Here is a 25,861-nt window from a genome sequence, read left to right on the forward strand (position 1 = left end):
TGTTGTTTTAGTGTTCTTTGTGCAACATTTTTGGTAGTACAGATATATGCCTTATTCAAGGTTTACTGATTGATTAAGTGTTCTCAAAATCTGTTTTATTTTCTTCCCATTCATCTTGTTTGCTTATTCATCGTTTCACTGCTATGGACTTCTCTTCGTCATCCGGTCCCTCTGCCAATTTCTTGAGTCAGCTCGTTACTGAAAAACTTACTCATTCTAATTTTTTGACCTGGAAGAGGCAAATCCTTCCTTTTATACGGAGTCAGGATCTCGATGAACATTTGGGTGGTTTAGTTCCTATACCACCACGACTTATTTTGCAGGAAACCAAAGATGAGAAGGGTGACACAATTACCATTTCTATTAAGAATCCAGAGTATACAGCTTGGAGGAAGCGGGATCAGTCTTTGGTTGCTTATATTACGTGAACACTCTCTCAAGAAGTGCTGGTTACTCTTTCAGATGATTGCACTGCGGCAGATCTGTGGAGTAAGTTGTCTCAGACATACTCTCAGATATCAGAAGCTCGAGTTATGTACTTAAAACATGAATTTCAAAGTTTGAAGAAAGGCTCCATGACAGTCATGGAATACATAGGCCGCTTGAAGAGTATTACTGATCAATTGGCTGTTGTTGGAAGTGCTATTGCAGATAAAGATAAAGTTCAACAACTTCTCAATGGATTGGGTCCTGATTTTGACATGTTTACCACAACTTTATCCTGCCTTCCTCACTTGCCCACTTTTGACGACCTCCAAGCGAAACTTCTCCAGCATGAGATGATTATGAAGCAAAGGGCAGAAGGAAATGAATCAGCTCGTCCTCATTCAGTTTTGGCCATGGACACTTCTGTAGGTTTTGGACGAGGGAATGGAGGGCATCAAGGAGGCAGAGGCCGCGGACGTTTCGGGCAGGGATGACGTGGTATTTTGCCTACACCTAATATTTCAGGAGCTTTTAATACAGGGAATCAGAGGAGAGTGCCCACTTGTTTCTTATGTAACAAAAGAGGACATGTGAAAGCTGATTGTTGGTTCAATCTACAGAATAGAGGAAAAATAAACAAAATTGAGAATAAATCAGCTACTGTTGTGGACACAAAAGTGCCATCCACAGATGTGCAACAACTTTTGTTATCAGCATTGTCTCAGATGTCGATCAAGCAAAATGAATAAGGCGAATCGTATGTTGATTCAGGTGCCGCCACACATGTTACGGGTAATGCAGGTAAGTTATCTCACTTATTGCCTTATTTTGAAAAGGGTAGTATAGTTACGGGAGATGAAACTTATCACTCCATTAGTCATACTGGAAATGCACATATCCCTATGTCAAAGTCCTCACTTCACTTGTCTAATGTTCTTCTTGCTCCTAATATTAAAAAGAACATTGTTTCTGTAGCTAAACTTGTTGACTATATGAATTCTTCCGTCGAATTTACTCCCTCTTCTGTTTATGTTAAGGATCTACGAACGAAGGAGACGTTCGCTAAGGGGGAGCGACAAGGAAACATGTACGTCTTCAAGGAGATTCCTTCATTGTCTTCACCCTCAGTACCAGTCCTCCAGTTGAAGTCGTTCAAGCGTTCTTCAGTGTCTTCGCCTTCAGAGTCTTTGTTTTTTCCTTCATTGGAAGTTTTTAATTCATCTCATTGTAATAAGCCAGATATTTGGCATAGTCGTTTGGGACATTATAGTCGAGGTTTCGTTGAAAATCTTGTATCTGATGGTCTCCTTCCAGAATCTAGTTTATGTTCATTTTATGATGATAATAATAAATGTTCTTCATGCGAACTCTGCAAAAGCCATGTCCTTCCTTTTCATATTATAAATAAAAGAGCTTCAAAGCCATTTGAGATTATTTTTTCCGATGTTTGGGGACCTGCACCTATTCCTTCTCTTTCTGGTAGTCGCTACTATGTTGTCTTTATTGATTCCTATTCCCGTTATACTTGGATATATTTCTTAAAACACAAGTATGAAGTTTTTCAAATATTTCGGGAGTTTCATTCGATGGTCAAAACAAAGTTTGCTTGTGATATTGTGCATTTACAATGTGATGGTGGAGGAGAGTATTCATCGAACGAGTTTATTGCCTTTCTTCGGGATAAAGGAATAAGTCGACAGGTTTCTTGCCCTCATACTCCTCAACAAAATGGGGTTGCGGAGAGGAAACACAGGCATATTGTTGAGAGCGCGATGAGCATGTTACATGATAGCAATGTGCCCGTTAGTCTCTTGACAGAATTTTTTCATGAAATGAAATGGGGATCTTCGAAACACGAGCTTTGATTAACAAGAGCAAGTGTCAAGAATGACACTAAAGCATAACCCTTAAAAAGGGTATAACTGGAAACAAAATAAAAATAAAAATGTATTCTTTATTGATATGAAAAACCAATTGCTTAAGAAGCATTGGAGTGAAATACAAGAGGGGCTGCACCCCTTTATATACACAGCTGAAAGAGGACTCAATAGAGCTGTTGGGCACAGTCCAACAGCTCTATTTAGAGCTGTTGGAATGTGTCAGTCCAACAGCTCTATTAAGAGTTGTTGGACTGTGTCAGTCCAACAGCTCTATTGCTAGTCAAGTCTGGACAGGACTTGACTAGCAACAGTCATTCTAGTTCAAACTGAACTAGATGACATAAAGACAAAAAATAAAAATAAAGGAAAAAAAATACAGAAAAGAAAAAAATTAAAAATGTATTTATATATATATATATATAATAATATAATATTATTATATATACATATATGTACAGTTTTACATTTTAACACTCCCCCTCAAACTTACGGTACAATGAGCGAAAGTTTGTCTAAGAGAAAGTGAAATCGGGGAGCAGCGAGAGGCTTTGTAAAGAGGTCTGCTAACTGATATTCTGAAGTGACATATGGCAGATCAATCATCCCGTGTAGATATTCCTCTCTGACGTAGTGACAATCTATTTCGATGTGTTTGGTGCGTTCGTGGAATGTTCTGTTACTGGCAATGTAGATCGCACTTTTGTTGTCACAACACATTTGTGAAGCCTTTGTTGCTTCAACTCCCATGTCAGCAAGCAGTCGTCGGAGCCAAACTACTTCCATGGTCGTGGTTGCCATGGCTCTGTATTCAGCTTCGGTGGATGAGAGAGATACCTTCTGCTGCTTTTTACACCTCCACGAGATTAATGATTCCCCTAAAAAGACACAAAAGCCAGTGGTTGAGTGTCTGTTATTGGGATCACCTCCCCAATCAGCATCAGTATATGCAATTAAATCAAGAGAAGAGGAGGAAGATAAGAAAAGTCCTCGTGAAAGAGAGGACTTGATGTATCTGATAATACGCATGACTGCTCCCATATGAACAGAAGTAGGAGCATGTTGAAATTGACTTGCTGTATGAACAACATGTGCTATATCTGGTCTGGTAATAGATAGATAGGAAAGTGCCCCGACAAGCTGTCTGTAAGGAGTAGGGTCTGCAAGAAGTTTTCCATCATCAATCTTCATTTTAACATTAACAACTTCTGGAGTGTCAACTTTCTTATCATCAGTAATACCAGACCTGAAAACAATATCAAAAGCAAATTTAGTCTGAGATAATAAATATCCTCTAGGAGAATAAGCAACTTCAATGCCTAAAAAATATATCAACAAGCCCAAATCGGTCATTTCAAAATGAGATTTAAGAAGTGTTTTGATTGTTTCAACTCCCTGTTTATCGTTTCCGGTGATGATCATATCATCCACATAGAGAAGAAGCACAATGATCCCTGCATCAGAATTCTTAATAAACAAAGCAGTGTCAGTTAAACAGAATTGAAAACCAATATCAATCATAACACGACTAAACCTATCATACCAAGCTTTTGGTGCTTGTTTAAGTCCATAAAGAGCTTTTTCTAAGCGAAGGACTTTACCCTTAGGAATACTTAGACCAGGAGGGGGTTCCATATATACTTCTTCAACTAGCTTTCCATTTAAAAAAGCATTTTTGACATCCATTTGAAAAATAGACCATTTTTTGATAGAAGCTAAGGCAATTAAGGTTCGGACAGTAGTCATACGAGCCACCGGAGCAAAGGTTTCTTCATAATCAATCCCATATTCTTGGGCATAACCTTTGGCTACTAAACGGGCTTTATATCTTTCAAGAGTACCATCACTCTTGGTTTTAATTTTATAAACCCATCGACATCCTATAGTTTTCTTCCCTGGAGGAAGATCTTGAATATTCCATATAGAAGCCTTTTCAAGTGCATCTAATTCACCTTTCATGGCTTCTATCCATTTGATATCATTTTTTACTTGAAAATATGTGGATGGTTCTTCATATGAGTGAATTAATGCAATAACTGCCCTATATGTGGGTGAGAAAGACTCGTATGATACAAACTTTTCTGGAGGCCTCGAGATTCGGGATGATTGTCTAGTTGGAATGTTAGAATATTTCTCAAGTGCACATGGAGTATTAGACTCTTGTCGCCTGGAATATTGAATACTAGTATCTCTATGAACTTCTTCATTTTCAACATTAAGATCAATAATTCTTGGATCATCATCAAAGTTACAATCAAGGTCATATTCATCAGATGTTGATGTTAGATCTAGCAAAAAGGAGTACTCAGTGACGTCTTTTAATTTTCTAAAATCAAAGAAGCTCTCCTTTTCAAGAAAGGAAACATTTCTAGACACATATAGTTTATTATTTTTGAAGTCAAAACATCTATAACCTTTCTGGTTTTCAGCATATCCTAAAAAGGCACAGGGAATCGCACGAGGGGAAAGTTTATCATTTTTGTCAGTAAATATGAAACATTTGCACCCAAATATTCTTAATCTAGAGTAGTCTGGAGAAATGTTCATAAGTTTTTCAATGGGAGTGATATTTTGTAACGAAGAAGATGGCATCCTATTAATGAGATAGGTGGCAGTTAAGGCAGCTTCTGCCCAAAAGTCTTTAGGGACTTGATTTGCTATTAATAAAGTTCTAGTGGTTTCTATAATATGGCGATGTTTTCGTTCTGCCAGTCCATTTTGTTGAGGTGTATAAGGACAAGATCTTTGATGTGTGATGCCATGCAATTTAAGATAATTTTGAAAATCTGTGGATAAAAACTCTCCCCCTGAATCTGTGCGAAAAATAGTAATATCATTTTGAAATTTGTTTTTAACCATATTATGAAAAGTTTGAAAGTATGAAAATACTTCAGACTTATGTTTGAGAAAGTACATCCACGTATGTCGGGAGAAATCATCGACAAAAATAACATAGTAAACAAATCCTCCTTTAGAAATTACTGGTGCAGGACCCCAAACATCCGAGTGTATTAATTCAAGTGGTCTTGAAGAGAAAAAGGTTCTGTTCTGAAATGGTAATCTTTTCATTTTGCCGAGAATACAATCTTTACAATCAAATGATTCAGAGTTACAAAATTTCCCTAGATTTGGAAAATGTTGGATTTTGGCTATATGTGGGTGACCAAGTCTCTTATGCCACAGTTCCAACTCTATTTTTTGAATATTATAACAAAAAGCTTTCTTCGGCATTTCCAAAAAATCCATGTAATAGAGTCCTCCTTCTCTATGGCCTTCCCCAATCAGCTTGCCTGACTGGCGATCCTGTACCCAACAACCATGAGAAGAAAAAGAAATATTACACCCATAATCAGAAATTTGAGATACAGATAAAAGATTTAAATTTAATTTGGGAACATGTCTAATTTCTGGAATAAAAAAATTTTTTGTTTTATAAATTTTTTCAAAATCTCCTATTCCTTCTATTTCAAGAGAAGTCCCATCAGCAGTAAAGACCTTTGACACACTTGTTTTATTTTTAACACATTTGGATAGACTTTGATTATTTGGGGTCATGAAAAGATGCACCAGAGTCAAGAAGCCAAGAAATTTTACCTAAATCAGAAAAAGATGAGGCTGCTGCGCCGGTTGAAGCTTCAGATGAGGAAGAGGCACCTTTGATGAGAGGCTGAAGGATCTCCATTAGTTGGGCCAGGGAAACTGGTGCATCCTGATCTTTAGGCTCCGATCCAGCAATTGCAGCTCTTTTTTCTCTCAGCTCCTTAAGTTTGGGACATTGTGGCCTGTAGTGTCCCGGTTCATGACAGTGATGACAAATAACTTTCTTCTTATCATAGTCACCATTTTGTCGGTTAAAGTGAGGAGGCCTATATGATCGAACATGATTCCCTGGTCTAGACACGGCTAAAACGGAATCATCTTCAATTTTTAAAGAACCTTTCCGGAGACGATTTTCTTCCATTGTTAACTCTTCAATAGTTTCAACAATAGAAGGAATTTTTTCCCGGTGAAGTAGGGCCGATTTAGTGGTTTCAAATTCCGGCCTTAATCCAGTGATAAACTGGTAAAAATGTTCAACATCGAGTTGTTTCTGACGAAGCTCAATGTCTTCGGCACAATGCCACTTTGGTTCTAAAAGGGAAAGTTCTTCCCAAAGTTCGGACAACCCATTGTAATATTCACGAATAGTTTTGTCTCCTTGTGTCATCATTCGAACTTTTTCTTGGAGGTTGCACACGTGTGCAATATCTTTAAGGGAATACATATTCTTAAGGTATTCCCATGCCTTATCAGCATGATCAAATTTGGCAAGACTTGAGCATTTTTTAATGTCAACGCTATTGATAAGCCATGACATTATCTTCGCATGAGATATTCTCCATTCTTTCCATTTCTTCTCGTATGAGGCAATAGCCTTGATTTTCTCTTCTTCCGATAGAGGGACGTCTTTATCTCCCTCCTTTTTAGTAAGAGATAGCTTAGGTTCCGAATCGGAACCATCCACAATCCCCCATAAGCCTTTTCCCCATATATGGTGCTTCATGATTGAAGCCCATGTTACATAGTTCGTATCGCTTAGTTTCATAGGCATGATGGTGACTTTATCATTGTCATCCATCGATTACAAGGAGAGAAAGAATAGGGATAGAAGAGAAACATGAAGGAAAATGAGAAAGAAAGAAAAAAAAAAACAATACAACAAGATGTGAAATCTTCTCCAATGAAGTGATAAAACACTTCTCTTCAAGTGGCGAACACTTTTGCAAACGGGCACGAAAACCGAGGCAGCTTTTCCTCAAGATTTAGTACTTCCGCGGCTCTGATACCATGAAATGAAATGGGGATCTTCGAAACACGAGCTTTGATTAACAAGAGCAAGTGTCAAGAATGACACTAAAGCATAACCCTTAAAAAGGGTATAACTGGAAACAAAATAAAAATAAAAATGTATTCTTTATTGATATGAAAAACCAATTGCTTAAGAAGCATTGAAGTGAAATACAAGAGGGGCTGCACCCCTTTATATACACAGCTGAAAGAGGACTCAATAGAGCTGTTGGGCACAGTCCAACAGCTCTATTTAGAGCTGTTGGAATGTGTCAGTCCAACAGCTCTATTAAGAGCTGTTGGAATGTGTCAGTCCAACAGCTCTATTGCTAGTCAAGTCTGGACAGGACTTGACTAGCAACAGTCATTCTAGTTCAAACTGAACTAGATGACATAAAGACAAAAAATAAAAATAAAGGAAAAAAAATACAGAAAAGAAAAAAATTAAAAATGTATTTATATATATATATATATATAATATAATATTATTATATATACATATATGTACAGTTTTACATTTTAACATTTCACACATCTGTTCATATCATAAATCGTCTTCCTATGGCACTTTTGGATCGGAAATCTCCCTATTATACTTTATTTGGGCAACATCCCTCTTACGATGAGCTGCGTGCTTTTGGTTGTGTATGTTATGTACATATTGATTCATCTCTGCGAAATAAGTTTCAGGATAAGGTTGTCAAGTGCGGATTTGTTGGGTATGCAGATGAATACAAAGGTTATCGATCCTATGACCCTACTACAAAACGCATTAGGACCTCCAGAAATGTTGTTTTGACGAACAAAATTTTCAGGTCAATGATCCTGCAGTGTTGCCACCTTGAGAATTAGAAGTATATGATCCATGGATGAGCGCAAACCTCTTTGCTAATACAGGAGAAACATGTCAAACAAATTGCTCTCCCTTTGGCTTGAGTAGGGAATTGAATGACTCACAAATGCATGTTGAATTATCTCCAGTTGAGCCACCCCCAGTAGAACGTTTCTCTGGACAGATATACACTAGACGAAGCAAAAATACAGAGCCGAGGAATATGGAGGAAAGCATCACCAATGATTCGGCTCAAAGGTCGTCACGCATTAAGCATCCTATTCAACGATGGGTGAGTTATGAGACCTTCTCCCTTGATTTTCAGTTGTTTATGTCTCAGCTCACGAAACAGAATTAACCCACTTGTTTTAACCAAGCTCTTCAATCTCGTCATTGGACTGAAGCTATGAATGAAGAAATGAAAGCTCTTCATGAATGCCAGACTTGGAAAATAGTCCCTCGGCCAGAAGGAAAGAATGTAGTTGGCTCAAAATGGGTTTATAAAATAAAATATAAGCCTGAAGGAAGTATTGACAGATATAAGGCACGACTTGTTGCTCGAGGATTCACACAACAATATGGTGAAGACTACGACGAAACTTTTAGTCCCGTAGTCAAAATGGGTACTATTCGTATTATCATATCCCTAGCAGTCGATCAAGGTTGGAGCCTTAGCCAGATGGATGTTAAAAATGCATTTTTGCATGGAACTTTAAAGGAAGATGTATATATGGAGCAACCACCTGGTTATGCCGAGAAGGATCCTATTGCCTGGGTGTGCAAACTAAGGAAATCTCTGTATGGGTTGAAACAGACGTCCTGTTCCTGGTTTGAAAGTTTCTCTATGCAGATTCAGAGTTATGGTTTTAGAAGATGCTCTCTGGATCACTCTCTCTTTATTTACCAAAGGGCAGACATTGTTATACTTCTTCTTATATATGTTGATGACATTGTGATCACTGGGAGCTCAGATAGTCATGTGCAAGACGTGAAACAGTTTTTAATGAAAACTTTCAAGATGAAAGATTTAGGGGAGTTGCGGTACTTTCTTGGTGTGGAAGTTGACAGACAACAAGATACATTGACACTCATGCAACAAAAATACACTCTTGATCTTCTGGAAAGAGCCGGGATGACGAATTGCAAACCAGTCAACACTCCTAGTGTATTACATCAAAGGCTGAGCTCTGAAGATGGTCATCTTTGTGTCAACCCTACAACGTATAGAAGTCTCGTGGGGATGTTACAGTACTTGACCTTTACCAGACCTGATATAGTTTATGCTGTCAATCAGGTATCCCAGTTTATGCATGCTCTAACGGAGGGTCATGTGGAAGCTGTGAAGCACATTCTACGCTATTTAAAAGGAACTATAGGAGACAGACTTGTTTATCGCAAGAACGATAATCTGCATAGAGGACATGCACTCATCACTTATACAGACGCAGATTGGACAGGGGATCCAGATGAGAGACGATCTGTCTCTGGATACTGTGTTTATATTGGGCACAATTTAGTGTTCTGGAGCAGCAGAAAACAAAAGGCAGTGGCACGATCGAGTACAGAGGCTGAATACAGATCGATGGCTGTAGGCACGGTAGAGGTCACATGGATTAGACACTTATTGAGTGATCTTGGGGAGACAATTATTCGATCATTTCTTTTATGTGACAATCAAAGCACAATAAACATTGCATGTAATCCTATCCAGCATAGCAGAACGAAGCACATTGAGATTGATCAACATTTCATACGGTAGAAAGTCGAGATGAAGGAGATAGAACTACGTCATGTTCGAACAAAAGATCAAGTGGCAGACCTATTTACCAAGGGATTAACAGGACGTCAATTTTGGCTATTGAAGAGCAAGTTGTACATGCTCCAAAATCACGTACAACTTGAGGGAGAGTGTTAGAATACAACATTGCATATGCGTATGGATCTGGATCCAGATCCATACACATATTATATGTACACATGTTAAATAGGATTTCATTAATGGCATTATTGTAATATGTATATGTTTTTAATTTATAATGCTTAGGGTTTTGGAGGTCGAGCATTGCAGTGCCGCCCCAGCCTTTTGTGAATTGCTCTCTCTCTCTCTCCCTCTTATCTCCTGTGAACAAATCTGATACTTTCTCCTACACCCACGCCGACGATCCAGACTCCGGCGACGGTACGCACAGGCAGCCACCGTCTCCCCCTCCGTCAACAGGTATGTCGATCAACCCTCCCTCTGCTCGCAGCCTCCCTTGCACCCTCTGCTCGCAGAAGAGGGGCTCGGCCCCTCTCTGTGCCTCCTATTCACAGAGGAGGGGCTTGGCCCCTCCTCATTTCGCTTATGCCAGGCAGGCCCCTCCCCCCGTACCCTTTGCTCGCAGAAGAGGGGCTCGCCCCCCCTCCCTGCACCCTCTGCTCGCAGAAGAGGGGCTCGGCCCCTCCCTGTACGTCCGATTCATAGAGGAGGGGCTCAACCCCTCCTCGTTTCCCTTTTATTGTAGGGGTAAGAAGTAGGAGTGGGGGAAGGAGGGGGTTCGGCTGACAGACCGAGCCTTGCCACGCCGAACAACAGGGGAAACGAGGAGGGGCCGAGCCCCTCCTCGTTTTCCTTTTGTTCGGCAGGGGTAAGAAGGAGTGGGGGAAGGAGGGGGCTCGACTGACAAGCCGAGCCTTGCCACGCCGGACAGAAGGGAAATGAGGGGCCAGGCCCCTCTTCTGTGAATCGAAGGCAAAGGGAGGGGCTTAGCCCCTCTTCTGCGAGCAGAAGGTGCAGGGAGGGGGGATGGGTGGGGTCTCCCTGCACCTTCTGCTCGCAGAAGAGGGGCTGAGCCCCTCCCTTTGCCTTCGATTCACAGAAGAGGGGCTCGACCCCTCGTTTCCCTTCTGTTCGGCGTGGCAAGGCTTGTCAGCCGAGCCCCCTCCTTCCCCCACTCCTTCATACCCCTGCCGAACAAAAGGAAAACGAGGAGAGGCTCGGCCCCTCCTCGTTTCCTCTGCTGCCTTTGGCTTTTTGGCAAGGGCGAAGCCCCTGACACAGATAAGGTTCAGCAGGGGCTTGCCCTGCCCCTCTTTTTTGTGTTAGATAGGGGGTACCTCCTATTACTATTATTTTGAAATTTGAAGTGTTTATTAACTTTATTTTATTTACTTATTTTCTTTTCAGATTTCACTTTTCAGATATAATGGCGAGTTCTAGTGGTAGTGTCAATACATTTGGTTTAAGTTCTAACCCTGAATTAGAAGTTTCTCAACCACTTTGGAGGCTTGTGACAAAAGGGGTAAAAGCTAGTAGTGGTGGTGGTGGGAATGTGCAGTTTCATTGTAATCTATGTAAGACTGTTTTCACAGGTTCTTATACGCGTGTGAAAGCACATCTTTTGCATATTCGTGGTCAAGGAATTAGGGCATTATCTGGGGTTGAGAAAGACATGTTAAAGCAATTAAAAAAAGAACAAGAGGAAGCTGAAAAGAAGAAAATTGCAGAGATGAGAAGCGATTCAATTAATTTGTCTTTTCCTACTGCTAGTGATATACAAGAAGAGCTTTTAAAGAAAAGAAAGATGGAAAGCAATAAAACAATACAAGCATCATTCAAAAACATGGCAAGAGCAGAAATTGATAAAAAGATTGGTCGATTCTTTTAGTCAAGCTCAATTCCTTTTAATGTAGCTAGAAGTCCATACTGGAAAGATATGATTACATCTTTGGCTAATTGCAATTTGAGTGGTTATGTGTCTCCTAGTTCAGAAAAACTAAGAACAGTCATTCTTGCAGAGGAAAAAAATAGAATTGAAGACTTGTTAGAGACTCAAAAATTTGCATGGAAACGACATGGAGTGTCGATTGTTTCTGATGGATGGACTGATATACAAAGGCGACCACTGATAAACTTCATTGCTTACTCACTAAATGGGCCAATCTTTTTGAAGACTGTTGATGCATCTGGAGAGTATAAAAATGCTGAATATTTAAAGAGATTATTTGTTGAAGTGATAAAAGAAGTGGGTGAAGAAAGTGTGGTGCAAATCATTACTGACAATGCTCCAGTTTGCAGTCGTGCAGGAATGAATTTGGCAAGTAAAGATACATATTCACATATTTTTTGGACTCCTTGTGCAACACAGTTTAAATTTGGCACTTAAGAGTATATGCAATCTATCAAAAGATCATGCACATGCACATGAAATATGCTTATGGATTGAGGAAATAGAACATGATGTTCGAAATATTAGAAATTTTGTTGTAAACCATCATCATGCCCTTTCTATATTTAATAGGCATTCTGATCTCAAGTTACTGAAAGTTGCTGAAACTCGTTTTGCTTCTCTCATTGTTATGATAAAAAGAATTAAGCAACTCAAGAATGCATTGATGATGATGGTGGCTGATCAAGATTGGGATTTTTATCGTACTATAGATGATGTCAAGGCTCAAGCTATCAAAAAATGCATATGTGATGATTTTTGGTGGGATAAAATTACATATTTTGTTGAATTTACAGAGCCTATTTGGGAAATGTTGAGAGAAGTTGACAGAGATATACCCATGCTTCATAGAATTTATGAAATGTGGGACAATATGATTAAAAAAGTTCAAAGTATCATTTTTAAACATGAGAAGAAAGATATTGCACTTGATGATTCAGAATTTTACAATCATGTACATTCAGTTTTAGTGAGAAGATGAGATAAAAGCAATACACCTTTGCATTGCATGACACACTCTCTCAATCCAAAATACTACGCAAAAAAATGGTTGACAGCAGGTGTTGGTCGTGTTTCTCCAAATGAAGATCCTGAGATATCAAGAAATAGAATGATATATTTGGGAAGACTTTTTAATGATCCTCACATGTTTAAGGTTATAAATAGTGAGTTTGACAAATTTTCTACTGGGAGATTTGATTCTTTAGCAGCACTTGTGGCAAGGGACGAGGAAGATCTCCTTAATTGGTGGGCAACATATGGATCAGAGACACCAAATCTGCAACGTCTTGCAATGAAGTTGTTATCCCAACCTGCTACATCATCTTGTTGTGAAAGAAATTGGAGTACATATGCTCAAATTCACAACATTAAAAGAAACAAACTCACTAGTAAAAGAGCAGAGGATTTGGTTTATGTTCACTCAAATCTACGATTAATTTATCGCCGCACCAAAGAAGAGTATATGTACTTTTTTTTTTGTATTCAAAGTTTGTATTTAAATATTTGCATTCAAAGTTTTAAGTTAGATACTAATATAGTTATTTTTTGATGCAGTTGCGGACCATCCAAGAATTGGGATGTAAATCCAGAAGATTTTGACTTGGAGGGAGAACATAATTTACATACTCTCAACATGGACTACCTCGATCCTGTTCTTCCCTCTAATTTAGACGATGAGGCAGATTTATGATAAGTTTTGTTGTTTATCACACTCAGAAGCTTCTTTATGTGTTATATTTTGGTAAGTTTGTGTTGTTAAGAATTGCTTTTTTATTTTTGCTTTAAAATTTACAATCTTTATGTGTTAATTTATTGTTATATATATAATTATATATATTTAAAATATATATATATATATATATATATATATATATATATATATATATATATATATATATATATATATATATATATATATATATATATATATATAGCCGAGTCCCCGTGTCCAAATTTTTTGGAATTGCACCGCACCCATGTCGCACCCGCACCCATGTGACATAGGATATAGCAGACCTGATCAACGTATGTGCAATAAAACTCCAAGTCTGTTACTTACAGCAGATCTAAAAAAACAATTCAGATTTGGCCTGATTCAGCCCAGACAATCAGATAAAAAAAATCAATTTTTTGCAGGTCACCCTATTCAGCGTATCTGCTGACCGGGCAGATTCAACGCACAACAAACCTATCACGACCAGCCTGTTCTGGTTGCTTGCTGGCTGAGCAAACTGATCTGCGCTGGATCACAGGTCAGTTTGTTATCCGACAGATGGATCTGACCAGATTTGATCTGGCCAGACTGGATAGGCCAAAAATTAGCAGTTTGGGTCTGCCTATCTGGCCCGGACTCGGCAAATCTGGCAGGCAGCGTTACTAATGCTGGCTGGGCCTGATCAGAACCCGATCAGGTTGGACCAGAGTCTGATTAACAAGATCCAATCAGATCTGTCGATTACGGCAGATATGATAAAGACTTTGTTATCAGACTGATCAGGTTGCACTGCACCAGATCTGACACAGACTGATCTGCAATCTGCGTGCCCTTTTCAACAATCAGATTAAAAAAAAATATAACTAACTCTGATGCTGAAAATAATTAATCAAAAGAGACAAATCTAAGCCACAACCTATGCTAAATAAAAGATAAAGAGAAGAGGGAGAAGAAGCGTACCTGATGGTTCACCTTCGACGGAGTGGGGAGAACAGAGCGGTCTTCCACGATGTACGCACGTCACGCTGCCCTTCGACAAGAGAAGAAGAAGAGGCCGGCGAAGAAAAGGGGAAGAAAGGAAGAAGAAGAGGGAAAAAGAAAGGGGAAGAGAGGAGAGAGAGAGAGGGGGCGTGAATTCCAAGAGGAAAGATGCCCCCCCCCTCTTCTAATCTTTAATATTTATAAGGCTCTATTAGGTTTTTTTTTTTGAGGTGTTTTAAGAAATTTTGCAAAACACTCTCCAAATTTTCAACAAATTCAAAAAGCCTCTGTTTTCAAAACTATTTTCTAAAAAACCCTGTTAGTAAAAACTGAATTTTGCTAAAACACTCAAGTGAGTTCAGCTTATTCGTTTTTTTTCTCTTTTTGAAATTAAAACGTGCCCTGCAGGATCATGCCAAATATCGATTAAACAAGGGTTATTAATACTCATTTTACATATAATCATGCATATAGAATGCATATATTATGCATGATCACACGACATTTTAAAATTTATAAGCAGGAAGCGAGAAATCAATTTAAAAACAAAATAGGAATAAAAAAAGAAGCGATATGAGTTCGAGTGAGAAACAAAATGCTAATCAAAAGAGAAGGGAATAAAAACTAAAATAAAAATGACTATTCTTAAAATTTGTGATTTTGTAGTGTAAAAATTAAATTCTTTTCAAAATCTAAAATTTATGGTTGCCAATTTAAAGAAAGTATATGAGAAGCTATGTCACATAGGTGTGAGTGAGGGTACGGGTACGGGTGCAGCGATGCGGCACTTTAATAACACTTGGGTGTGGAGGTGTTGGAGGGTGTATATATATATATATATATATATATATATATATATATATATATATATATATATATATATATATATATATATATATATATATATATATATATATATAAAGCAAGCTCCCAATGAATTAATTTGTTTTTACTAGAAATAATAAAGAATTCAAAACCTAATGTTGCAATTAAAGCACAATTTCATGCTGTAAACCCAAAAACCAATGTTGTTTGGGAGAATAAGGACTTTTTGTGAAGAATTTTGACACCATCATAATTTCAGATTCAGTTCGGATCTTAGCATTACAGGATCCATCCTAATAAGGTATTGCTTAATCAGATTCGGATTTGGGTTCGAATTCAGGTGTAGAAAATTCATACCAAATCAGGATCTGATTAGTTAATCGGGTATGTAGCCTAATCGGGTTATTAGTGGATTCAGCCATTCAACAATAAAACAATTGCTTGAAATTAGAGCAAACCTCTCCCCATTTAATACAGAATTCCATTACAATGCTGTTTTCACTTTTTTTTATTAATGCATTTATAACAAAGCTCTTTAAAAAGTATAAAGAACATACATGGCTCAGCTTTTTATGACAAAGCTTTGTAAGAAAAGTAAAAGAATGTATGTGGCTTAGAGCATTTAATGCACAATGTTTCAAACTTTTGTAAAATACGCAGCTGATGCTGGGACAAAACTTTAAATATTATTAAATTTCTGGCATGAAGCATCTTTTCAGGATACCCTGGGGGGGGGGGGGAGCTCGAGGTACCCATTCTCGAGTTCCTTTCTTTTTTTAATGGACTTGTCAAAGTTGATTGAGTCTATTTGGACAAAAATAACCCTGTATATGAGTTGAGAGCACCCAGGGTCACATTGACTACACCGGGTGCCGCAACTGCACCCACTTCGCGTCGACGCGGGTGCGGTGACCTCTGTGTCGAGTCCTTGTGACATAGATGAGAATTCAGTGGGAAGCGTGAGAAAAGCACAAAAGAATCATGTAGGGAAACAAGAAAGAAACATTTAGGAAGCATAGGAGAAGCGTTGGAGAATCGAGATTCCTATCAAGTTTCATAATCGAGGAGTTTCGTGCTTTCGAAGCGAGTTTTCGGGCAGTGCACTTCCCACCTATATATGAAGCTTTCGGTAAATCTGGTTGCACCTCCTTGATAAATGTAGTTTCTCCTATTATCTAGTGAGTTCACCTTCTAGTTTCAAGAATAGGGCTCGACAATGGTTCCCAGCTCGAATAGGTTGGTCTTGAGCCTAGATTTTGAAGTAAGGCCCAACCCAAACCAGGCTTAAATCTAAACTGACAAAATCTCGGTTTGGGCCAGCCTGTGAGCCTTATATATATAGGGAAATGGAAACCTACAAAATGGGCATGGTGCTAAATGAAACATGCCATTGGATTTCTGGCGTTTTTTCGAAATTCTGACCATACAGGTGTGATCTATATGCTTGTTTTTATAGGAAACACTTCTTGGAGTGTTTGATTCCGATGCATGGATAGAATTTTATAAGGTTTAAAAAATCAACGACATACAAGTTTCATAAATATTTGAGTCTCCAAATACCATTTTTCCATCCAAAATGCATGATCCAGTAAATCAATCATGCTGACCACACCTGAGGTTGAAATTTCGAAAAAAAAAACCGAAAATCCAATATCATGTTTCATTTAGCACAGTGCCCATTTTGTAGGTTTCCATTTCCCTATATGTATATACTTATTTATTTATCAAATCAAGTATGTGATTCAAAAAATGGATTCATCTTGGGTGCCATTTATTTTTTTGTATTTTTTAAAATTTTACTAAAAAAACCTATGCCTTCAAAGAAATGAATGCGGAATATCGTGAATATAAGATGACTTGTAACTAGGCCCATGGGCCAAGTGGGTCATGGACTTTATATTAAACCCCAGCCTGACTGGAACCGGGCCTAGTCCCGCCCTGGTTGGTCAATGGATCGGGCATGACCAGGTCCAGCCCAAGGTTGCCAAACTAAGAAGCGGAAGCGGGAAACGATACGGGAAGCGGAAGCGAGAAGCGAGGCATTTTAAAATTTATACGAAGCGGGAAGCGAAGTTTCAATTTAAAAGTGAAATATGAATAAAAAATAAAGTAATATGGAATCAAACAAGAAACAAATAAAAGCTAAAATAAAATTGATCATTCTTATATTTCATGATTTTTCTGTAAAAGAGTTAAATTTTTGTTAAAATCTAACAATGATGGTTACCAATTTAAAGAAAGTACATGGAAAGTGAGTGAAAGCGTGAGAGAAAATACATGAAAAAGATGAAAAGAAACGTGAGAAAAACATATAATATGCATAGACCATGTGTATGAGAAGCGTGGGGGAATCGAGCTTCCCGTGAAGTTTCGGAAGCGAGGAGTATCGCGCTTCCGAAGCGAGTTTCCGGGAAGCGAGCTTTCCACCTACCTAAGAAGCTTCCGGTAACTCTGGTCCAGCCCATCAACGGCCTGGTCAAGCCTGTCCACTAACTGGGCCAGGCCAGCCTATCCCGCCCGTTGTCCAGCCCTAATCAGGAAGGTTCCTTGCATCAGTGATGCGTTTCCTTGGAATCTCTTGCAAGGTCCCTTCATTTTGTCATCACAGTTTCTTCTCTAGCTTTGCTTACTTGATAATCGGTCCCTGCCATCAATCCCATCAGATTAATTCTGGTTGTGACAAAAGGCTTGCTTGAGTGTGAAAATATGCTAGGTTTGGTTTCATGGTCCTGGAATGCCTTCAAATTTCTTGAACGCTGATTTTTGTGGAGCAAACCAAGCATCTTCCGGCCTTGTTCTCTAAAATTGGCTCTTGCTAGATGGAGATATTTTTATAAACTGTTCGCATATCCATATGCTGCAGATTGTACAGAGCCTCTCAGTTCAAGGTTTGACTTCATCAGGTGGTGGTAGTACAGCTGGACCCGATAGTGGAAACAGCAGTGGAGTTTCAAGGTCGATGGTGAAAGAGAGGTAAAATAAAAGGATCACTAAAGGGTTTTCTGCATTTATATTTCTTATTGTTCCTTTTGGGTTGAATGTTGGTTGACACCAGGTTTAAGAATTTCAATATTATGTTTGAGGATCTTCATCAAAGACAATCTCAGTGGACGGTGCCGGATGCAGAGCTTCGTGAGTATCTAAGGCTTTCAGTTGCAGAAATACTCCTACCTGCATACAGATCCTTCATCAAACGATTTGGGTTAGTCATTTACTCTTGCTATCGCAACCTTTATTTTTTCTCATTAATTGTTTATTGATTTGAAGATATTCCATGAAGAATACAGCTTGCATTAGTTCCTAGTGATTCTTTATAGGTAGTACAATTGCTTGAATTTTGGACACAAACTGTTGCAACATGTGATAGTGAATTGTTTTGCCAACAACGTTTAGGGATGTAAAAGGGCCATATTCAGTTCAGATGTATGAATTATTGAATGACCTAGTAGGATATTGCCTAATCAGGTCAGATTGGAACTGGGAGTTGAATAGGAAAAAAGGTAATACTGAATCTGGATCTGACTAGTCAATCAGATTAGATTCAGATTCAGATGTAAGAATGCATGCTGAATTTGGATCTGATTATTAATCAGATTTCATTTGCTTTACCGAATATGACTAAATGGGTCTGGTTTCCGTCTATCGTTGGGCTCAAATCTGATTCTTTGACATCCCTATCAAAGCGAAGGGATTTTAAAGGTTCAGCAGATATGCTTGCTATCAGTGATATGAATGATTAGTTTGAACTGGATGATAGCTTGTCACTGTTAGTGCTATATCTTCTATGTGCCACTTGTTGACTTTAGGTTCATCTTTTGAATGCAGACCGCTCATTGAGAATGGAAAAAATCTTCAGAAATATATAAGGTATACACCGGAGAACCTTGAGCAAATACTGAATGAATTTTTTGAGGGTAAAACATGGAATGAACCAAAGCGTTAGTTGGGCGACGGTGTCTGTTGTGCGTATAATGTAAGTAGACCTGCTGTGCATGTTGGTATTAGTGGGTTTTCCTAAATTTTTATTCATTCTTTGTGATAAGCAATAATGTGGGATCCGGTCATGTTATTTCTGTCTTGCCCTATTTTGGTGCTATGGAAATGAAAGTTCAGTTAATCGTCCATCCTTAGGCTATGTCACACGGAAACTCCATTTTGGACCCTGTATTATACGACTTGTATGAATCATATTGAAAACTTCATAAAAATGGCTGTATCCATGTGACAGACAGATCCCGGCTGTGTGAACCTAGTTCATACTTTTTATACAACAGACAGATAAATGAACAGTTTAGTTTTCAATGCTTTATCACATATTTCATAAATCAGATCCTAGAGAAATGTAATTTCTATAGTTTATTTAGAGAAAGGCATGTATTAGATTAGGAAATTTCATGTGCTTATTTGGTTTTTAAAGTTCTGTAGCTCTATGCATCTAGATTTTACAATGAAATTTTTTGGTTCTCATTAGAATATTTTGATCCAAAGCATTTTTTAGTAATGAAGCAATATAAACACATCTGCAAGTTCAGATTAAGCAGAAACACCACTTATGACATTCAAAACTAAGCTATCCATACTTTTAAGCTGGTAGGGGTGAGCAACTATGAGCTTATAGTGCGGACAAATAAATGGTCAGTTTAGTTTTCAATATTTAGTCATGTTTTGTAAATCAGACCCTACAAATGTGATCCCCACAACTTAGTGAAAAACATGCATTAGATTAAATATTTTTTGTGTTTGTACATTTTATTACACCTTCATTTTACAACAAAAGTTTTTTCTCATGAACATGGTTTGATCCAAAACATGTTCCTTTTATTAGACAAACAATAACAACCCCATCAGTAGGGTTATATCAAGTAGAAGCCACCTTCAACGTTGAAAACTAAATTGTCCATTTTTCTGTCCACGCTAATCTGGTAGCAGGGGCCAATTATATATATATGCTAAATGTTTTTTTTTTTTAATTTGGTCATACAGATGCGATCTACGTGATTGCTTGGAACAGCTCTTGGAAGTTTTGATTCTGATACATGGATAGGTTTTTATAAAATTTGAAAAATCAACAGCTTTAAATCTTCACAAATTTTTGAAGCTCCAAATATTGTTTTTTCCATTGAAAAAACATGATCAGATTATTGATTCCTAGTAAATCGACCATGTTGAACACATCTATGGTGTTGGGGGTGTTGGTTTTGATCGGAAAACTTAATTATCCTTCAAAGAATTGGGGTAACACGAACACATTTATGGGGTCATAATTGCAAAAACATGTTTGAGAGCAGTGGCGTTGCCGAAACAATACATTGGAACTGGTGTTGACAGACCTAACACCACATTTCAACACCCTTCACTATAGGATGTCTTTAGCAACTCCATCTCTCATCAGACATTGCCCAAACGATATTTTTGTAATACACTGAAACCATGTTTCCATCCCATTGCCAGGCTTCCAAGCATAGCCCAGGACTGGTGATCTGAGCCGGTTGTTTTCTTTGGCCCGTGCAAAGAGGAGGAAATGTAGCCATTTGATAGGCAATGCAGAGGAGGATGGTTGGACAAGATTTTTTTTTTTTTGAAAGGCAAGCCCGTAGTTGGTCTGACCCCTACCGGTTATACAACTATACCATTGGGTTTTGAACCTGCAAAGTGCAAAGTCCCAACACAAGGTGTGCGCTAGCTGCCAGACAAGTGGAGCCCCGTTGGTGGTTGGACAAGATTTGATCTTAGATGGCGAAAAACTTGTGGATTGGACGTAGCGAAAGGCAACTTTTTGATGGGAAAATGGTGGACAGGGCACGCTCTACCATGGACTTGGTGCTGATACCAAGGCCCTGCCAAAAGTGATAAAACCCCATCGGTCTCCATTTTCCTTTTTCTTTTTTCACCTACATGTTGCCACCTGAGAGAGAGAGAGAGAGGATGTAAATGGGGCTAGTCTCTTAGAAAAAGTTTTTTTTTACACGCTCATATCCCCTTAGATGCAAACAAGGTGATAAAGTGATTTATTTTTTAATGAAAAATGCCCATCGTGGATAAAAAAATGTCTTGCAATTTACTAAATCCACTGAATGGACAATACCGCAAGTTCTCAAATTGTTTTGGATGCTTTTATTGCTCGCAAATGTGACCTTTTAATTTTTGTGCGTCATGATGCTAAAATGATATACTCATAGAATTTGTCAACAAAATCACATCGGAGGTTACGATATTGCAAAAAAACTTATGAAATTTCAAAAAAATTGCAAAGCTAGTGATGAGTTTTACACGATCACATGCAGAAATCATAAAATTTGTGGAAGTTCGATAATTGTGAAATTGCGTTTGAGTATCACACAACATGTTGCAGAATTCCGTTTAAGTGTTTTTGAAGTTTGTACCTTGCAAAATTTTGAATGAGTATCACATGAAATATTTGTGAAAGTTTGATATTGCGACAAGTATCGCAATCATATTGCACAAATACCTTTCAAGTATTGCGAAAGTCTGTAATTTGCAAAATTTTGAAAGAGTATCACACGATGTATTCTGAAATTATGAAAAATTTGCAAAAGTCAGATATTGCAAACGTTCTTATTCGTATCGCACTGGTATTGCAATTTTTTTTTACGAAATTCCATTTTGGATTTCTGAATTTTTGTACGAGCATAATATAAAAGCAAAGTTAGAGTTTTACAGAAACTAGAGTTTTTATGGTCTTTAACTTGAAGAAAATTATGGTCATTTTCTAGGTTCAAGCATTGGCATTGAGAAGATCGACGACACTTCATCAACGAAAAATAATTGACAGTGAGTTTTTTGGTTAGCACAACTTATGATATGGGTGAGATAGGAAACCAAAAGTTCACAAGTTGTTTATGAGTGTTGTCGTTGAACATCTGAAAACTTGTTTTAATCATGAACGATGATAATAAAGAATCGATGGGAGGCCTCCGCTTTAACAAACAGTGATAGTTGAATTGATGTCATATTATATTTTCTCCCCATCAACACAAAGTCGATGTATCTCACATTCAGCGTTTGATCACATGGTATGGGTGAAATAGAAAAAATCAGAAGAATAACACAAAGTGTAGAATCAATGATGGTATATTATATTTTCTTCCCATAAAAAATGCAATGAAATCAACATTCTTGAGGCTGAAGAGATGGAGATACCTCTGCACATATTCTGTTTCCTTCCTATTAAAGGAGTGAGAAACAATATTTTTGTGAAAGAATAAAATGAATGCAATGTATGGGGCGACTTCATTTTGTGAAATAATGTCATGAATGTAATATATGAACGACTTTATTTTGTAAAAGAATGAAATAAATGCAATGTATGAATGACTTCATTTTGTAAAAGAATGAAATGAATGCAATGTATGATCATCTTTATTTTGTGAAAGAATAAAATGAATGCGATGTATGAATGACTTTATTTTATAAAAGAATGGCACTTCATTTCTCAACCTCTTTTTTTGCATTTGGATAACCTATTTTTGAAATCCTAGGGTGCTTATGGTCCCCATCTGGTGGTCCCCAATTCTTTCGATGATCTTTCGAAGACATTCTAGTGACATTTCAACAATATTCAAGTGAATATTCTGGTAGACGATGACTTTACGAAAATCTCTCATAAGTGACAATTCACCAGCAATGAAAAACCCTAAATTTTGGCTCTCCTCTAGCAAGTTTTATGGCGAATCTCCTATGAATATTCTGATAAAACCATCAGTAGTATGTTCATTCCTTGTTATATACACATTACATGTATATTCATCGATGAAAGTCAATGGCTGTAACAATTTCAAATACGATCCATGGATCGTCTTTCCACCCAAGTCGATGAATAAGCATCTACCATGGTTGCAACCATTAATAATTATATACACAAACTAGTGATAATTATATGAAGTGCAAAATCAACTTACACATATATACATTCATTAAAAAATCAACCTGCTTATACATTTATTTTATTCATTAAAAAAACAACCTGCTCATACATACATTCATTTCATTCATTCAAAAATTAACTTGCTCATACATGCATTCATTTCATTCATTAAAAAATCAACCTTCTCATATATACATTCATTTTATTCATTTAAAAATGAAACTACTCATATATACGTTCATTCCATTCATTAAAAAATCAACCTTCTCATATATACATTCATTTTATTCATTTAAAAATGAAACTACTCATATATACGTTCATTCCATTCATTAAAAAATCAACCTGCTCATAAATACATTCATTTCATTCATTCAAAAATTAACCTACTCATATATACATTCATTCCATTCATTTAAAAATTAACTTGTTCACATATACATTCATTCTATTTATTTAAAAATTAACTTGCTCATACATGCATTCATTCTATTCCTGTGCAGCCAATCATAGACTACTTTCAAGATGAATCAAATACTCATACATTACTTCTTAATCATGTTTTTATTTATTGTGGCCAAGCTGGTGACATACACTGCACTTGTATGACACCACCTTCTTGTATTCCATTCTCTGTCTCTTCACTTTAGGTTGCCATGTCTTGTTAAATGGTGCTATTGGTAAGACGAAAATAAGGGTCAGAGGAGCGATGCGTGGGACATTATTGACCATCAGATGAAATAGATAAGTACTATATGCAACTCGATACAATTCAATTGTATAGAACTATCTGAGATAACTATCCACAACTGTTTAACCTTGAGCTTGTCATTATCGTAGATATTTATTTGGTTCTCTATATGACTCAAAAACCATTTTTACGACTTGTTTGACTCTGTATTCACAACTCTAAATGCTATATAAAATATATTATCAGAAGCATCAATAATATGGACAGACAACAAAATACCCATATATTTTTCTTTTATGAAAGTGTCATCTACCATAAGAAGTGGAGGACATCCTTTGAATCAATCTTAATTAACGATACTGATCTAGGGTTAGCCATCATCAAATAATGACAATAAGCAGGAAGCATCCTGAAGGACTCTTCGAATGAACCATATAGCATCAGCCTTGTCAATTCAAGTCCATTCCATACTTGTTTATAAGAAACCTCCATACCTATATCGTGACTAAGGTCATTCATGATTTCTCTTAGAGACAGAGTTATCTTTAGGTTATCTTACAAGCGTCTGTGAATAACACATGAAATCCACTTGTAAGACACTTTTTCGCAAAAAGGTTGCCCACTGATCTACCACATGTATGCTCGCTTTGATATATCTTCACTTTAAAGAATGATATTTCTCGTATCTTTGTGCAGTAGATCCTCTAGAGATAATCTACCATAGTCTGTGGGTTCTTTCTCGTATATACAATAATGATTGTTACTACAACTCTATAAATTTTGTTTTAAAGTTATTTCTAACTACATGATCTCTCAAAAACTCGTAACACTGCTCAAGATCAGTAAACCTTTTGCCGTAAGCAATTTTATGATTGTTTGACTCTATTGATAGCCACTAAAACTATTTATAGTTTATATTTGTTAAGTTTTTTGTTGCGCAACTCATTATACAACTGTGAAGCCTCTGCATCAATTATTTTCAATTGCTTTTCATTGAATGCGAATATGTTCATTGAGAACCAAGGGTTTGACTTCCTAAATGTCATTAGCGCATCATTTTCACCCACTAGTACTTGTTCTAAATCATTACTAATTTGATCCTCCCTTATCATTTATGAGTTCAACACAACTGACATAGTATACTCATAATCATCGCTACCATTTAATTCTAAATTATGCCTGTTATTGTTTCTAGCATAAGATGACTAATCGTCTATATAAAGTAAATCAAAACTCATTATATCTATGGCTCTCTTTGCTTCCAAAAATAAAATATTTTTATATTCTCAACTTTCAATATTAACAAAAAAAATAACACCTCCAGTTCAATAATAAATTAGAAAGACCATCGACATTTAGCTAAATTTGTCATTTGCAGTGATCCTCTCATCATTAACTATTGAAAACAATAGAATGTTCGCCAAATGAGTGAGATCAATAGCTGGTGGCTAAGATAGATCCACATTATCCACAAGATTTTCATCATTCCATTCTTGTATATAACTTTTGATAACACCTTGTACATAACTTTGGATTGTCACTTGATGTTTAAGTATGCATCCTCCAACTTCTTGTTTAACTTCAAAAACATTGTCAATTCATGTAGCTTTACTTGTAATTAAGTAAATGTTGTCCCTATATAACATTGATTGTACATTATCGTCGCCTAAGAGATGTATTCATATATCTTCACCATCTAATTTTGAAGTGCACTTATATTGTAAGACCATTAACTCTTCTATATATCTGCTTTTACGAGGCATTAATGCTACAAATTCCTTATAGTTGTAGTTTTTAGGGGTTGTTCTATGCTATAATAATTTACAAATATCATTTCAGCAGCCATCATAGCTACCTATATCAACCACAAAACGTATCATTTAGTTAACAACTCTGAAAACCAACTACCCACAATGAACCAAAATACCCTACAACCCATATTCAATGTTTGTGCACAGTCAACCCTAACCCCGTATCACTAATTGAATGCTTCTACACAAACAACCCTCGCATCAATCAAGCAAAGACAAATATTATAAAAAAAAACTCATTTTTAACCAAAAACAACATGAGAAAACTATTCATCGAAAAAC

General features: G+C 37.2%; 1 protein-coding gene across 3 annotated transcripts in view; it reads left to right on the forward strand.

Moving 5' to 3' along the window:
- The window catches only part of LOC149848658 (exocyst complex component EXO70A1-like), a 62,141-nt gene extending 42,722 nt beyond the window's left edge, over positions 1-19,419 (forward strand). For all 3 annotated transcript variants that reach the window (XM_089996757.1, XM_089996766.1, XM_089996773.1), the window contains exons 10-12: positions 18,056-18,165; positions 18,248-18,394; positions 19,018-19,419. In XM_089996757.1, the coding sequence (XP_089852883.1) occupies positions 18,056-18,165; positions 18,248-18,394; positions 19,018-19,135 (375 nt within the window). In that variant the 3' untranslated portion in view covers positions 19,136-19,419. The remainder of the gene's footprint in view (positions 1-18,055; positions 18,166-18,247; positions 18,395-19,017) is intronic.
- The last annotated feature ends 6,442 nt before the right edge of the window (positions 19,420-25,861 follow it).

Source organism: Nuphar pumila, chromosome 1 (assembly GCF_984573655.1).
Source record: "Nuphar pumila chromosome 1, dmNupPumi1.hap1.1, whole genome shotgun sequence".
Taxonomy (NCBI): Eukaryota; Viridiplantae; Streptophyta; class Magnoliopsida; order Nymphaeales; family Nymphaeaceae; genus Nuphar; species Nuphar pumila.